Below are 15,260 nucleotides of genomic sequence, written 5' to 3'. Positions count from 1 at the left end.
CTTCTGGGTCTCGTGGGCAGTTACGACTCCGCTCGGGTTGCCTCTTTTTCCCAGCGGGCACTGCGGGGTGGGCGGATGCTAGTGGTTCTGGTGTCCGGGGTGACGTGTGGCTAATAGGTCCTGTGTCCGTGGCAGCGGCCAGTTGCGGTTACCGGAGAGAACTTTCCACTGACAGTCATCTGGGCCGCAGCGCGCCGCTGAGGCGGGTCGGCAGGTATGTCGTGATCTGAGATCGGGGGACGTGGTAGACTTGGGACTAGAGGAGGCCGACGGGACCCCGCGCTGAGGCTTGGCAAGCCCAGGCCGAAAGCGGCGGTTTCCCACCCTCGGATTTTTGGAGAGCAGGTTTACACCCAGCTCAGCCCTAGAGCGCGGCTCCCTGTGATCTCACCGGGAAACCGAGGCTCGGACATTGCAGGAGGGTAACGTAGTAAAGACAGCCACGTCCTTTGCCCAGTGCTTCCTGACTGTGCCAGCGCCTTCTCCACACCCCACAGCAGCAACTGTTCTTAGTGCCTGCGGATCAGGGAGAGCCAGGGCGCGGAGAGCCAGTTACTGCCCTCATGCTTAGGAAACTTAGTCCCCGGTCCCTGGGACATGTTTGCGGTGGAAGCTGGGGGTGAGGTGGGGATCTGTTAGTCAGTCCCCTGTGAACCATTTCACTGCAGCTCTCTTTCTTACCCATCTCATTAAACTGTCCTTTCCGGCCATACACTCGGTCCAATCCAGATTCATGGCAATCGTGTTTGGCTCTTTTCTTCACTCATCTCCAAACTGCTGCATTAAGCAATCTATTACTAAGTTCTGTCGACTCAGAAAACATCTCAGCTCTGAATTCGTCTTCAGCTTCAAGTCTTTCTTCTGTTACAGCCTACTGTTTCCACATTGATTCATTCCGCAAACATTAACGGAGTGCCGCTTACCTGCAGGCAACCTGCTTAGATGCTAGGCTCACAGTGAAGAGTCTGGTAGATGTGCCTCTGTGCCGCTGTTCCCTGTTTCCTCCGGTTGGCCAAGGCAGTGAGTGATCTTTCCAAACCTGGTCGATGAGCACTGCTGGAATCCACTACCAGCTGTTACACCATTATAAGTTCATTCCTGGGACTTTCCCAGCATTTACCACCCACGCTAGTGTTAAATCGACCCTTGTCGTTTTGATCACAACAACCTTTGTGTCAAATTCTAGCTTCAGAATCTTCCCATGTGCTTTTCCCTCTGCCCAGAATGCCTCTCTCCCACCTTCTCTTAGAAGATTTTTTTTTTTTTGCACATGTTTAGGTCTCCTGTTATTTTTTCTGAAGGCTTTTGTTAACCCCCCTCTGCCCACTGAGTTATGGTCTCCTGCAGCGGCTTCACAGAGTACTGAGCACGGTTCCTCTTTTTTTTTTTTTTTTTTTTTTTTTTTGGTTTTTCAAGACAGGGTTTCTCTGTGTAGCTTTGCACCTTTCCTGGAACTCACTCTGTAGTCCAAGCTAGCCTCGAACTCACAGAGATCTGCCTGCCTCTGCCTCCTGAGTGCTGGGATTAAAGGCGTAAGCCACCACCGCCTGGTTCCTCATATTCTTATCACAGTTTGTGGTTATTTGCTTCCTGTCTGTCCAGAGACATTGCGTTCACTCTGTCCTTGGAGCAGGGATTCCAGTTTTTTGAGTAAATGCATGCAAACTCAGAAGGTGGTAGAAGTTCGAATAGGTGTGTGCATCCTCATATGAACTTTCCTATAGCACCTGGTCCAGTTAATCCCTGGTAACTCTTAAGTACTCAAACTGTTCGTCCAAAGAGAACAACACAAGAGGACAGGTTTTTTTTTTTTTTTTTTTTTTTTTTGTGTGTGTGTGTGTGTGTGTGTGTGTGTGTGTGTGTGTGTGTTTGAGACAGGGTCTTAAGTAGCACAGGATAACCTGGAATTTAGTATGTAACCCAGGTTGCTCCTAAATTTGTGTCTGTGGTCCTCTGGCACAAGTGCTAGGATTAGAGTCGTGCATGACCATAGCTGGCTTTTAACTCAAAATTTTTAATTCACCCAGATTTTTTATTTTATTTTATTTTTTTGTGTGTGTGGCATGTCAGTGCATGTGTTTGAAAAGCTTTTTGGGGTACATAAATGGGGATTTATAACTGTGCTTATGGCTCACAGCTTAGGCCAGATGCACCCAAGTGAATTGCTGTTTTCATTTTTTTCTCCTGTTGGCTTAGTGATAGTTCTGTAAAATCACTTAATGCAATAGTTTTTCAGGTTTACATGTCTGTTTTCCTCCAGCTAAACTGTGCTGCTCCAGGGCAGGCACCATGTTGCATTCATCTTTACACCCAGCATCTAGCAGTGTTGGCATGTAGTAGGCACTCAAGCAATGTGTGTTGAATGAACGATGCCTGTGACAAGCAACTGGACTTTACTCTTTCCTGACCCTTGCTCCTATGCCATACCTCCTGACTTCCACTGTCACCCCTTCAAAGCAGGACTTCTCTAGGGAGCCTCAAGGGAAACAGGTGAGGCTGAGAGGTGGAAGCAGAGGGAATGGGGAGTATGAGGAGGCTTGACATTGGTATCTGGGGACTGGAGTGGGCTGAGGTAGAGCCTGGATTATCTTGGGTGTCTAGGATGAAATTCAGGTTGGGGCTGATTTCTTTGCAGCTATGGCCAAGGATATCTTGGGAGAAGCAGGACTGCACTTTGATGAGCTGAACAAGCTTCGGGTGTTGGACCCAGAAGTTACCCAGCAGACCATAGAGCTCAAGGAAGAGTGTAAGGATTTCGTGGATAGTGAGTATCATTTGGAGACACGGTGCCATTCTGCTTGGGCAAATTCATCACCCCACCTTGACCGTCAGTCTTGTTCTGCAGAACGGAGTTGCTTGCTACCTGGATTAAGCCTGGTTTCTGGATTCCCATGCATACCCAACCTTCTCTGCTTGCCCTCTTATGCTGCTATGGAGTCCCACATTTAGTCCCAAGCAACACATTGGACTGGGGGAGAGGGGGAGGGTGGTTTTAGATGAACAGCCTTAAAATTCATGATAGAGAAGTAACTGGAGGTGGGAAATGGAATTATATATTCTGATTTGATTTCTTGGTACAGTAGTCTTCGTGGCAGGATCTCTGTCATTTGGAGCTAGAGGTGGTAACTGAGGTCTCCAGGAGCAGCTCAGCACAGTGGTGAGCTTTGAGCTACAGATCTCTAGGAGGCCCCTTTCCTAGCTGCTAAGCCAGCCAGCCCAGTGCCAGTGGAAAAAGCCAGATTAAGCTGGAACAAGGGGGTTTCTTTCCTTTTTTTGAGGGTCTTACTATATATGTTGTGTATTGGCCTCGAACTCATGATTCTCCTAACTCAGCCTCCCTAGTGCTGGGGTTTCAGGCCTGAAGCAAGAAATTTATGGGCCATGGTTTTGTGACAGGTTTCATGGTATCTGTTCCCAGTTTAATGGTTGCTGTGTGCTATGGCCCACTTCTCTGGCCTAGTTTCATAAAATGAAATAGGGTTCCAGCATACCAAGAGCATTGGAAAAAGTGAATGGGAAATGGGGCACCTAAATGATGTGAACTTTCTACCAGCCTGGTTACAGGTGGGGATTCTCACACCACCTTTTACTGAAACCCTGTGTTGAGTCTTTGGCCAGTCCAGAGGCTACACTTGTGTCCTGAGAGTCCTTTCTGGGAGAGGCAGCGTTGGGTCCACCCTGGAGCTCATGCTCAAAGTCTAGCTCTGGTACTGGTCCCTCTTCTCTAGGGTAGACCAAATGGTGGCAGGCTTAGGTTAGGAGGCACCAGGCTGCTGTAGCACAGAAGGGCAGTTAGCTCTGCCCTCCCTCCTTCAAAGGAACGCTAATGAGAATGTATTGTTCTTTCCCTCAAAGAAATTGGCCAGTTTCAGAAAATAGTTGGTGGTCTGATTGAGCTTGTGGATCAGCTCGCGAAAGAAGCGGAGAACGAGAAGATGAAGGTAAGATCAACAGTTGGCCTTGGCCAGGAACCCTGCAGGCCTCGTCTTTATTATAGGGCTGGTCGGCTCATTTATTTAACACAGGTGTTAACAGATGTTTAAAAGACTGATTTCATGTGGATGAATGTTTGTCTGCATGCATGTCTGTGCACATACATGTGCTTGTCTAAAAGCCAGAAGGTGTCAGATCCTCTGGAACTAGAATTAGAAATGTTTGGTTATGGTTGCTGTGAGTGCTGGTAATTGAACCTAGGTTCTCTGCAAAAACAGCTAGTGCTTTTAATGACCGAACCATTTTTCCAGTCCCCAAATTTTTCGATTGATTTATGTGCCTACATAAATCAATCTGTGATTGTTTTGCCTACATGTATGTATGTATACTATGTGTGTGCCTGGTGTCTATGCCCTTGGAGGTCAGAGAGGGTGTTGGATACCCTGGAACTGAAGTTAGAGATACTTGTGAGCTGCCATGTGGGTGCCTGCAGAACTGAACCTGGCTCCTCTCCAAGAGCAACCAGTGCTCTTAACCACCGAGTCCTCTCTCCAGCCTGGCCAGTACACACTTGTTACTCCTTTTGATCTTCATGGTAGTACTGGTGGGTGTTTACCCTCCATTTATAAATGAAGACATGCAAGAGTGCCTGGTACAGATGACTTGGTAAAAGGCATCAGTGATGCCTCCCAATAGGCCACTGCATACACTTGCAGGCCAGACTACTTCCTCTTGCCACTTTTCACCAAGCACTTTGGGATCAGTGGGTTAATAGTCCTGACTAGCCATTAAAACCATGGGGCTCAGGTTGGGGATTTAGCTCAAAGGCCCTGGGTTCGATCCTCAGCTCAAAAACAACAACAACAACAACAAAAAATCCATGGGGCTCCTCTCTTTCTCCCTCCCAAGTGGTCTCTCCCTCTTGGAGGACTTTTGAGTTTAAAGCATGCCTTCTTTGGCAATGTTTCTTAGGCCATTGGTGCTCGGAACTTGCTCAAGTCCATAGCAAAGCAGAGGGAGGCCCAGCAGCAGCAACTGCAGGCGCTGATAGCAGAAAAGAAAATGCAGCTGGAGAGGTAAGCGCACCCTGAGCCAGCGCTCAGCTGCAGGCTCGGTTCCCTTCTCCGTCCGTCCGCTTGTCTTTCTGCATCAGTTCCCAGGGGGAGCATGTCACTGAGGATCTTGTAGACTAAATTACATTTGATAAGAACGAAGTTGGTTAACTCCAGACCTCCCATAGTCTGAGCACTGGCTGCTGTGACAAGGGCTAAGGCCACCTCCTGTGCCTTCCCTAGGGATGGAGGTTTCTCCTGGGTGGCTCTAAGTAGGGCTTTGCTTATTTCACACTCTCACCTTGACTTCATAGCTCACCATTTCTTGCAACTGTTTAAAGCTCTATATTCTCAAAGAATTGTCTTGTTTTTATTTCATTCTTTTCAGGGTGTCTAACAATTTTGTTTTTCAGGTATCGGGTTGAATATGAAGCTTTGTGTAAAGTAGAAGCAGAACAAAATGAATTTATTGACCAATTTATTTTTCAGAAATGAACTGAAATTTCCATTATTTATAGCAGGAAGGCAAAAAAGCACCCAAACAAACAACCTCTGTACCATTCCAGTGACTTGACTGATGACCAAGTATGTCATGGCAGTGTATAAGGAGGCAGTGTTGCTGTGTGGGTACCTCTGGGGCAGCTGGGAAACAGTGCCCAGCCACTGCTTGTGGCCGGGCAGCACAGGGCCTCACCTCTTGCATTCTCAGCACAAACTAAGCAGCCTGTCAACTTGATCCTCTTTTTTTTTTTTTTTTTTTTTTTGTAAATTCAAAAGGCTCTCAATGAAAAGCAATAAATACCATTAGCAAATGGCGTGGTCTTTCTTCTCTGGTGCTGTGTGTGATAGCACCCACTCTGAGAACTTAGTGTTCTAACCCCATCATCCATACAACAAACCAGGCAGTGATCTGCAGCTACCTTTATTTGGACCAGACATACAAGTCAGACAGTAATAACCACAGCCTTGTGGCTTGTGCGGACAATAGCACTGCTGAGCACCCACCAGTCTTGTTTCTGTAGGAGAGCCACTGGGAGAGCAGACACACACTGGGACAGTCACTCTCTGGATAGCAGGGAAGACCAGGCAGAGAGAAGGACAAGCTGTCTACTAGGGAGCCCAGTGGTGTGAGAGGTCAGAGTTGGGAAGTACAAGTACTAGCAGGATGACCGGAAGGTGGGGTGCCCTGTAAGTGGCCACCTCCCACCGTAAGCTATCTCTGGCATAGACCTGGGCTACAGTATCTTTTTCTCCCAGAGGTAGAGGCACAGGCAGGAAACCATGGTAGTTTTCCATGGATGTTAAAGAGACAGAATTTGTGATATTCAAGTGGCCTGAAACACCCACTGCTCATCTGTTGACTAGTGATCAGCTATAGAGGTCGAGTTGAGGATTTAGTTAGGTATGTGCATTCTAGGTCAGGAGCTAACCGGCTTCTTGTCTGCCCGTTTTAGCAATGCTGTGGCAGAACTTGGGCACCATTTTGCTGGTCCCCATCCCTGCTGATGGCCTGTTCAATCCTTGGAAGGTGAGGGCTTGGCATGGTTCGTGCCACACTATCGTGTTCTTGTGCACTACTGTTGGTGTTTGAAATGCTGCTGAAACATGGCTTCACAGCAGTTTTTCTTGTAGTGTCCAAAAGGCAGCTGTGCTGTGGGATCTCCCCCACCGGGCTAGTGGCTGTACCTTATTTTTTCTTTCTTTTCTCCTCATACTTGTAGTAAGGGTTCCGCAACATGAACAGGAGGAGTATAAGGGGGATTATTAAGTAGGGGGCATAGACACCTATAAGGGTTAGTCGTTCACGGAAATTCTTGGGTCTTTGTCCTTTGAAAGCAGCATCTTTGGAGAAATCCTCCAGTAGAAATGTGCAGAGGATTGGAATTAAAGTTGTTATCGTATGAACTGCATAGATGATTGCAGGGGTTCGGATCCACCGGCAGCTTCCTGAAGCAGAGGAAGAAAAAACGACAATTACGTTAAAGTCAGGTCTGGCGAGTCCCAGGGTGTCTGGGACACTCTATCCCATCCCTGCATGTCTGCTCCCTCTCAGCTCGATTGGTTCTGCCTCCTCTTGATGGAAAGTCAGACCACACACATGTAAAACTGGATGTGTTATACCGCTCAACAGGCAAGCGTGTGTGACAGCCAGGACCCACCCAGCTCACCAAGGGTGAGGACTGGCCTACAGCTCAGAAAACAGCTGGCCAGTCTGATCTAAAACACAGCAGGAGGGGACCCTGCCCCAGCACTCAGAAAGGATCCACATGGGGGCTGGGCGGTGGTGGCACACGCCTTTAATCCCAGCACTCGGGAGGCAGAGGCAGGTGGATCTCTGTGAGTTCGAGTCCAGCCTGGACTACAGAGTGAGTTCCAGGAAAGGCGCAAAGCTACACAGAGAAACCCTGTCTCGAAAAACCAAAAAAAAAAAAAGAGCCACACGGGCATGTAGACATAATTTTTTTTTTTAATTTTAATTTTAAAAAACTTTTTTTTTTTTGAGATAGGGTTTCTCTCTGTAGCTTTGGAGCCTGTCCTGGAACTCACTCTGTAAACCAGGCTGCCCTCAAACCCAGAGATCTCTGCCTCCTGATCTCTGGGATTAAAGACACGTGCCACTATCGCCCGGCAAATCTTCTTTTCTGTCTGAGTGTTTTGCTGCATTCATGTTGTGTGCAGTGTCCCTCAAGGCCAGAAGAGGGTGTTGGATCTTCTAGACCTGGAATTACAGACGGTTGTGAGCTGCCATGTGGGTGTTGGAAACCAAACCCAGGTCCTTTAGAAGAGCAGTCAGTGTTTTTAACTGCTGAGCCATCTCTTCAGCCTCTCCATCTCTCCAGGAATAATTTTTAAATGAGAAATTAAGCTCTTCAGGGATTGGCTTGATGCTTTGAGCTTATAAGACAATATACTATCCTAAGTGGAAGGCAGGCCACAGATAAAAGAAACTGTATGTGTATATGGTGGGTTAAAAGGAACAAGCTTATCCTTGGCCTCAGGTTTCACATCATGAGAGAAGTCTAAGTAACTGAGGCAGCCCATCTTACGGGACATGAGCTGAGCCACATTTAATGTTCCTGTGACATCTATGCTAGCGGAGACCAGATCCTTCAAGCTACAGGGGTTCACTCCTCCAAGAGATTTCTGAGCAAAACTCACATTTCCCACACTACCGACCTTTGAAGAAGGCGTATGCTGCAATGGGGAAGAAGGGCAGCTGGAACACAAGCTCACAGAACACGAAGGACTTGAACCACACCGGAGGGTCCTGCATCAGAGGGTCTTTGAACTCCTTAGAGTACCACCGCAGCAGGTTGCTGAACTGGAAAGACAGGGTCCTGGTGAGTACTACCAAGCCGCCTGCGCAGATTCAGTGGCTCCAGGGAACCAAGATCCCCAGCCAAGAGTCCCTCCCTCCCTGTGCAGCCCTGGTGGCAGCGGTGACATACCCAGTTGGCTCTCATGACATCTAGACCAGTGGTTCTCAACCTTCCTAACACTGTGACACTTTAACAGAGTTCCTCATACTGTAGTGACCCCCAACCATAACATTATTTTGTTGCTACTTCATACTGTAATTCTGCTACTGTTACAAAATCATAATGTCAACATATGATATGCAGGATATCTGATATACAACCCCTGTGAAAGTCATTTTACATCCCCCCAGGGGTCGTGACCCACAAGCTGAGAAATTGGCCTAGGTGGTCATTAATAAAAACTTACTAGTCGTAATTCAGATGTTACCTTCTCTGCACAGTAAGCTTTCATGGGCTCATCCAATCTAGTCTTAGTGCTGCTGCTGTGCATTTGTTCGTAACTCTGTGATAGCACAAACCTAGGTATGTTACTGAAGAGCTGTGGTAACTGCCACTTAGGAGCTTCTCAGGATGTTTACTAAGTGAAAATGACATTCTGCTAACATTTCTTGATAAGGAAATGAAAACCTATCCTGACGTTTTCCCTTTCACAACTGTACATTTAGATTCCTCAAATACAGAAATCAGTTGAATTTTCTTGGGGGCTGAGGGTGAGGGCAGAAGGGAAATAAATCTAACCTCTGTGGAGACATTTCTATCCTAATATTACAAATACATTAATTTTCATTCACTATCTTCAAGACCAGCTGGGTATTGGAACTACCCCCAAGTACACAGCATCAAGGTTCTGGCAAGGCCTGAGTCTGCAGTCTGGGAATAGCTCCAGCCTCACACCTGTAATCAACCTCACAAATCAAAGTATGCAGGTCCATGCTGACTGGTTACAGACGCAGGAGGTGGGAACCTGCAGCTGCCCCCTCTGCTAGACAGAAGCCTAGGGGCCTGGAGGCTACTGCCAAAGGCCTGTAGACTTAGCATCCTGAAGCAAGGTCATCTGCAGCTGTATGTCTGGGCCTTATGAGGTCTTGTCTCAAAAAGGAAGCAAATTAAAGTGACAAAACAGCATGGAAACAACACAAATGCACCTTCAAAGCCAAGTAAGCGTCAGGACACGATGAATAATAAGGGCAACTCCAGGGTGTTTTATCTTACAATGGAAAACCTAGGGCTATTTTTTGTGTTAATTTCTAATCCAAAGATAAAGGGTGTGGTGGCACCTGGCAATCCCAGCACTTGGGAAGTGGAGGCAGGAGTTCAAGGCCAGCCTAGTTGGAGGCTAGGTCTGGGCTACAGACCTGTCTCCAAAACAAATAAAAAACCCAAGCAACAGCAAAGACAGAGGCTAGCTACTGTGGAACAGAGGTCCTTACCACGAGAGCTTTTAAGCAAGCGCCCAGAAACACTGTTGTGCTGGAGTCAGAGACATCAGCACGCACAGCTTTCGGATGTGAAACTGGACTCTTGGCAATACCCTCTGCGTCCTCCTGAGCACTTTTCAAGGCAGTAAGTGAAGGTTAAGTCAGCCTTTCTCGGGACTCTACTTCCTCATCTGTAAATTGAGCAAGTTAGACTAAATGGTTCTTTCCTTGTGCATTTTTTTGGTTTTTTTGAGAGCAGGGTCTCTTGTAACTGAGACTGGCCTTGACGTCCTGATCCTCTGCTTCCCAGGTGTTGGGATTACAGATGTGCACCACCACACACAGCCTCACATTACTACTTGCTTGGCAAGATTCACTTCAGAGTCCAGTGTTGACAGGCATTTCTGCCCATTTGAATGTCGCTGTAAACAGTCTGCAGGTCTAGACAGATGTGCAGGGCTGCAGTGCTGAAAGGCAGGGAAGAGCGGTCTAGACAGATGTGCAGGGCTGCAGTGCTGAAAGGCAGGGAAGAGCGGTCTAGACAGATGTGCAGGGCTGCAGTGCTGAAAGGCAGGGAAGAGCGGTCTAGACAGATGTGCAGGGCTGCAGGGCTGAAAGGCAGGGAAGAGCGGTCTAGACAGATGTGCAGGGCTGAAAGGCGGGGAAGAGCGGTCTAGACAGATGTGCAGGGCTGCAGTGCTGAAAGGCGGGGAAGAGCGGTCTAGACAGATGTGCAGGGCTGCAGGGCTGAAAGGCGGGTAAGAGCGGCAAAGCTGACAACCCCACTCCCAGTCAGCTGGAGCCCACAGGGCCCTACCACCTGCCTGGTGCCAGAAGAGCCTGGACAAAGAGTGGACAAGACGAGGAGGAGGGCCCTGTGGGAGGGTAGGACTGCAGGAGCTGGGGGCAAAGGGCCCGGCTCTGGGCAAGGCCTGAACACCAGCACACTATTTCTCCACCTAATAAAATAGTGCTGATGACCCTCAACTGTGTTCAGATGCAGTGAATTAATACATGTGGCCTGTAGACAGTGGCTAACACAGAGGAAGGCCTGTGTGTGGTGGCTGGTTAGCCCATACCCAAAGATACTCCAGTTTAACACGACCAAATCTAAGCATGCAAGTGCTCGGCATTTAAGTCCTGCACCCCAGGGTTTAAAAGAAACAAATTTCCATTTACACTACACCCTACCTGGAACACGTGGTCTTTCTGAACTGGTCTGCTACTGAATCCTGCAGAACCTCATTTAAGATTAGGATAGACTGCTTTCAGATCTACAGGCTCACACATTTCTCTTATTTTCACAGAACTGGCTCACTCATTTGCAAGAGATTTCTACAAGATGCTTCCTTTCCTTTCTGTTTGAACCCAAGCTCAGGTCTTTAACTATTTCATAATGGTTTTTAGCCCACGTGATTTGATTCAAACAAAGTTAAGTTTGCAAATTTCAGCCCAACCCCTGAGGCCTTCCACATTTTTAGGGAAAAACCCTAGATGAAAAGTTTTAGCTTTTTATAATTGTTCTTTTTTTGGGGTGTGAATTTGGGCTTTGCTGTTTGTTTTAGAGACAGTCTTGCTATGTAGCTTAGGTTGGCCTTGAGCTCAGTCATCCTCATCTCATAGCCTCCCGAGTGCCACCAAACCGGTTCTAAATTCAGGTATCATTCAAGACAAGAGGGAGCAGGGTATGGACCTTCCACGGCAGGGGGCCCAGGTGTATGCCTTTACTAACCAACAATACAGACACACAGTTTTTAGTCAGGACATTAAAAAGGCAGGGCCAGCCGGGCAGTGGTGGCGCAACCTTTAATCCCAGCACTCGGGAGGCAGAGCCAGGTGGATCTCTGTGAGTTCGAGGCCAGCCTGGTCTCCAAAGCGAGTTCCAGGAAAGGCGCAAAGCTACACAGAGAAACCCTGTCTCGAAAAACCAAAAAAAAAAAAAGGCAGGGCCAGCAAGATGGTTCTGTGGCTAAAGTGCTTGGTGCACAAACCTGATGACCGAATCCACTATCCAGAACTCCTATAAAGATGGAAGATGAGAACTGACCCTATAAATTGTTCTGTGACCTCCACAGAGGCATCGTAGCCTGTGCTCACACACACAATGATGAATAAAGTTTCAAAAAAGGCAAAAGGGGCAGAGCTAAAGGGCTAGACGTGAAACCCAGCACCATGCTCGTGTTAGACACATGACCCATGCTACATCCCTAGCTTGAAAACTGATAAAAGTTCATCAGATCAAATGTGAGATTGGGCATAGTGACAATAAGCCTTAAATCAAGCATTTGGGAGGCAGAGGCAGGAAAATTCTGTAAGTTCGAGCCAGGCAGATCTAGACATTGAGTTACATACAGGACAGCTAGAGCTACACAGTGAGACACTGTCTCGAAAAACAAAGATAAAATAAATTTTAACTGGTGGTCTGTATAGGGCTGATCCAATTTTAGTTGTCTGGGGAGTGTGAGCAGTCAGGAAAGAAACAGGAGCTGTGAGGGAAGCGGAGGCAGCTTTTGAGTAGTGAGACCCTACCTCAAAAAGCCGTCACTCTAGCGGTTCATGCCTGGAAACCCTGTACAGCTCAGACAGTGGATGCTTTGGGTCTAGCCTGTGCTAGCATGAGATACCCCCTCTCTCTCTTTTTTTCTTACTTTTTTGTTTTTCAATACAAGGTTTCTCTGTGTAGCCCTGGCTGTCCTTGAATTCCCTGAATGCTGGGATTAAGGGCATGTTGTCGCCACCTTCGTGGAGACCCCTTTTCCCAAAAAAAAAAAAAAAAACAAACAAAAAAAAACAAAATAAAAACAAGAGCCGAGGACAGTTCAGGAAGCAAAGCCCTGAGTTTTATCTATACTGCTACCAAACCCCAAAGAAATGGCAATAGGTGGCTCCCTTTCTTCAGGCTGACAGCTAGTGCAGTTCTGATGGCCTCTGCAGGTTTTCAGGCCCTTCTGTGGCAGCAGACTGATGGCACTCAAAGGTACCATGTCCTTACCATGCTGACCAGGACCACAGATGTGTTAGTCAAAGGGATCTTGTCCTAGGTTACATGGTGGGCCTTAAATGTATTACAAGTGGCCTTAGAAAAGACGGGGATTTGTGAATACAGATGAAGTGGCAATATGACGGCTGACCGGCAGAGCTGGAAGTGAAAGGGCCGCAAGCAGAGGTCAAGGGATAGGGCTCAGTGGCTAGACTGCATGGCAAGTGTGCCCTCGGCTCTGCAAAACAAGCCACAAGACACAGGCAGCGTCACAAAGCTGCAAGGCGCAAGGCGCATCTTCCCCTTACAGCCTGGGACCACCATTTTAAATTCTAACCTCCAGACAGCTGAAGAGTACATCTGGGCAGAGTAAGCCACTGCATTTTAACAGTGTGTTAGAGCAATGATACAAAACGACACAACTTGTATATAGACACACATAGTGTTTCTTGGTGCTGGGATTTGAACTTGGGGCCTCAGGCATGCTGGGCAAATGTTTTCACCAAGGAGCCACACCTTAACCCCACAATTTATCTTTGAGTTTACTGTCGAACCTATTCTTTCAGAGCTGTGGCTGCAGTAACCCTAGTTACTGCCCTCCTGCAAGGTACTCAATCAACTGTTACTTTAAGGGAAAAAAAGTTGGAGCCATAGAGCCCTGAACATGCCAAGATATTCAGCCAGTTCTTGGAAAAGTCATGTGCTCTTGCTACATACTACCTACGGTTTTCCCATGGAAAAGGTCAAAGGCCTTTCTAGTTATGTGGTTCTACAAACAAACCAGAGACTTAAGGGGATGGGGGTGACACTGCTCATTGTGTCACTCCTAACCTTGGGTGAGTGGCAACTTCCAGTGATGGAAGTTACACAGACTCCCCTCTCATAGGGGAGTCTCAAGGTACATGCAATTTTGCAGACACCATTGAGAATTCATGGATTTCAGATTAACAACTGCCTTGCAAAGAAGAAACATTTAAAGAGCATTTCAGAGGCAAAATCAAACCGTTTTGTTGTTTCTTTCTTTCTTTTTTTTTTTTTCAAGACAAGGTTTCTCTATGTAGCCCTGGCTGTCCTGGAACTCACTCTGCAGACCAGGTTGGCCTCGAACTCAGAGATCCCTCTGCCTCTGCGCGCCACTACCGCCCAGCAGACTAAATCTTTAGGTGGATAAATCAGTCTACCTGTAGTTTGGAGAAGCATGCAGAAATTCCCGGGAAGGTTACAGATTCAGATAGAGCAGGGAGACCCCCTCAAGTTTGGGTCAAAGGATGCAGCTCACCTCCAACCCAATTCAAACAGCCTACCTGAAAAGGCATTTCCTCACCTCTCCTGAAGCTAGATCCCGACCCAGGAGTGATGGATGAATACGACGCAGACTAACCAAGGGCAAAACCCTTCAGACAGGCTTGATTCTACTCGGGTTTTTTTCCTCTACGGGTTACACTGGACTCTTAAAGCCCATCCAAACACAACTTGAACAAAATCCAACAGGTGACAAGACTGGTTCACCCAGGCAACTTCCCTCAGCCACCGGCCGGAGTTGGAACAGTGGGAGCGAAACACACCCAGAGGGCAAAAGGTTTGCAAGCAAAGGTTTGGCGAGTAAATGTAGCTCGAACCCAGGACCGCCTGAGTGCTAGGCATGCACCCTACCACTGGGTTGAGAGGAACAAAGCGCTGGTCTTTGGCTTGTCAGACCCAGCCTGGGCCCACGTCAGGCACCGAGCCCACGGGAACCGCGACGGCGACGTGGGGACCCCCGGGCCCTCACCTCCTGCGGGTACAGTTCGGGCGGCAGCACCACCTGCAGGTCGATGAACAGCGTGACGGGGATGTGCGAGACAAAGTAGAGGCCCAGCAGCCACTCGACGCAGCGCCTGGCGGCCGCAGCCCCCATCTTCCGTCCCGTCGGTTGGGATGCGGCTGACACGCCTGCGCCCGGAGCCCGCGACGTCGGAAGAAGCCCGGCGCCCGCGCTGTGGGCCGCGCGGACCCGCCCCCGGCCTACGCAAGCCGCGCCCATTGGCCGAAGAGACAGAGGAGCGGCGCGCGAGTGGGCGGTGGCCCCAGGGGGCCCGCCCATTGCCTACCCGGGCTATCGTTTGAGCGACGGCTTCCCAACTGTTCCCATTGGCTGCTGGGAGCGCCGCGCGACGGGGCGGGGCTCGAGCCATCCACGTCGGCGGGTCCGCGTGCGCGGTGGTGTTCCCGGTTCCGCGTATCTTTCATTTAGCTGGGTTCTGTTCCGGACCGGGATCTGCGGCCCGTGGAGCTCCCCACGCGGTGACGGTGCCGGAGCGCCGCGAGAATGGCCTTCGTGCTGGCGCCAAAACCACAAATAACGAGCTTCTATCCTGGTCCCTGCCAGGCTTGGGACAAGATGGGGGCTGCCGTTCGCTGAGAAGATGGGGCACGGGAAGTGGGTTCAAAGGAAAGTCCGTTTGGGCTTGCAGACACTGAGCGAGGTTAGGACTTGGGTGTTGCTCAGTGGTAGCGCACTTGCCTAGCGCTCAAGAAGTCCTGGGTTGTTTCACCTGCACGATTTGAAACAGACTCT

The 15,260-nt window shown here is 48.7% G+C and overlaps 2 protein-coding genes across 4 annotated transcripts; one reads left to right on the top strand and one right to left on the bottom strand.

Moving 5' to 3' along the window:
- Positions 1-14: 14 nt before the first annotated feature.
- On the top strand, positions 15-5,747 carry Ift20 (intraflagellar transport 20). 3 transcript variants are annotated; one of them, XM_052755787.1, is made up of 6 exons: positions 20-214; positions 2,261-2,490; positions 2,636-2,764; positions 3,856-3,941; positions 4,906-5,009; positions 5,399-5,747. In XM_052755787.1, the coding sequence occupies exons 3-6, from the start codon at positions 2,638-2,640 to the stop codon at positions 5,478-5,480; spliced, it is 399 nt and encodes a 132-aa protein (XP_052611747.1). In that variant the 5' UTR covers positions 20-214; positions 2,261-2,490; positions 2,636-2,637; the 3' UTR covers positions 5,481-5,747. The 3 variants fall into 3 exon arrangements, with proteins under 3 accessions (XP_052611750.1, XP_052611747.1, XP_052611749.1); XM_052755789.1 differs by having other exon boundaries at positions 2,237-2,490; XM_052755790.1 differs by lacking the exon at positions 2,261-2,490 and having other exon boundaries at positions 15-214.
- A 144-nt stretch (positions 5,748-5,891) lies between these two features.
- On the bottom strand, positions 5,892-14,707 carry Tmem97 (transmembrane protein 97). Its single transcript, XM_052755786.1, has 3 exons — positions 14,475-14,707; positions 8,163-8,307; positions 5,892-6,932 (listed from the first exon to the last, which is right to left on the bottom strand). The coding sequence occupies exons 1-3, from the start codon at positions 14,598-14,600 to the stop codon at positions 6,673-6,675; spliced, it is 531 nt and encodes a 176-aa protein (XP_052611746.1). The 5' UTR covers positions 14,601-14,707; the 3' UTR covers positions 5,892-6,672.
- Positions 14,708-15,260: the final 553 nt, after the last annotated feature.

Source organism: Peromyscus californicus, unplaced genomic scaffold (assembly GCF_007827085.1).
Source record: "Peromyscus californicus insignis strain IS unplaced genomic scaffold, ASM782708v3 Scaffold_3__1_contigs__length_106647218, whole genome shotgun sequence".
Classification (NCBI taxonomy): domain Eukaryota; kingdom Metazoa; phylum Chordata; class Mammalia; order Rodentia; family Cricetidae; genus Peromyscus; species Peromyscus californicus.
Note: the sequence above shows the minus strand (reverse complement) of the source record. Positions and strands in the feature narration are given on the sequence as shown.

Excerpts from the sequence above, each read along its gene's own strand:
- Tmem97 (XM_052755786.1), bottom strand. The coding sequence starts at position 14,600 with ATGGGGGCTGCGGCCGCCAGGCGCTGCGTCGAGTGGCTGCTGGGCCTC. Across the intron at positions 8,308-14,474 it reads CCGAACTGTACCCGCAGGAG|TTCAGCAACCTGCTGCGGTG; the intron begins GTGAGGGCCCGG and ends CTGTCTTTCCAG. Across the intron at positions 6,933-8,162 it reads AGCATACGCCTTCTTCAAAG|GAAGCTGCCGGTGGATCCGA; the intron begins GTCGGTAGTGTG and ends CCTCTGCTTCAG.
- Ift20 (XM_052755790.1), top strand. The coding sequence starts at position 2,638 with ATGGCCAAGGATATCTTGGGAGAAGCAGGACTGCACTTTGATGAGCTG. Across the intron at positions 3,942-4,905 it reads CGGAGAACGAGAAGATGAAG|GCCATTGGTGCTCGGAACTT; the intron begins GTAAGATCAACA and ends AATGTTTCTTAG. Across the intron at positions 5,010-5,398 it reads AAGAAAATGCAGCTGGAGAG|GTATCGGGTTGAATATGAAG; the intron begins GTAAGCGCACCC and ends TTTGTTTTTCAG.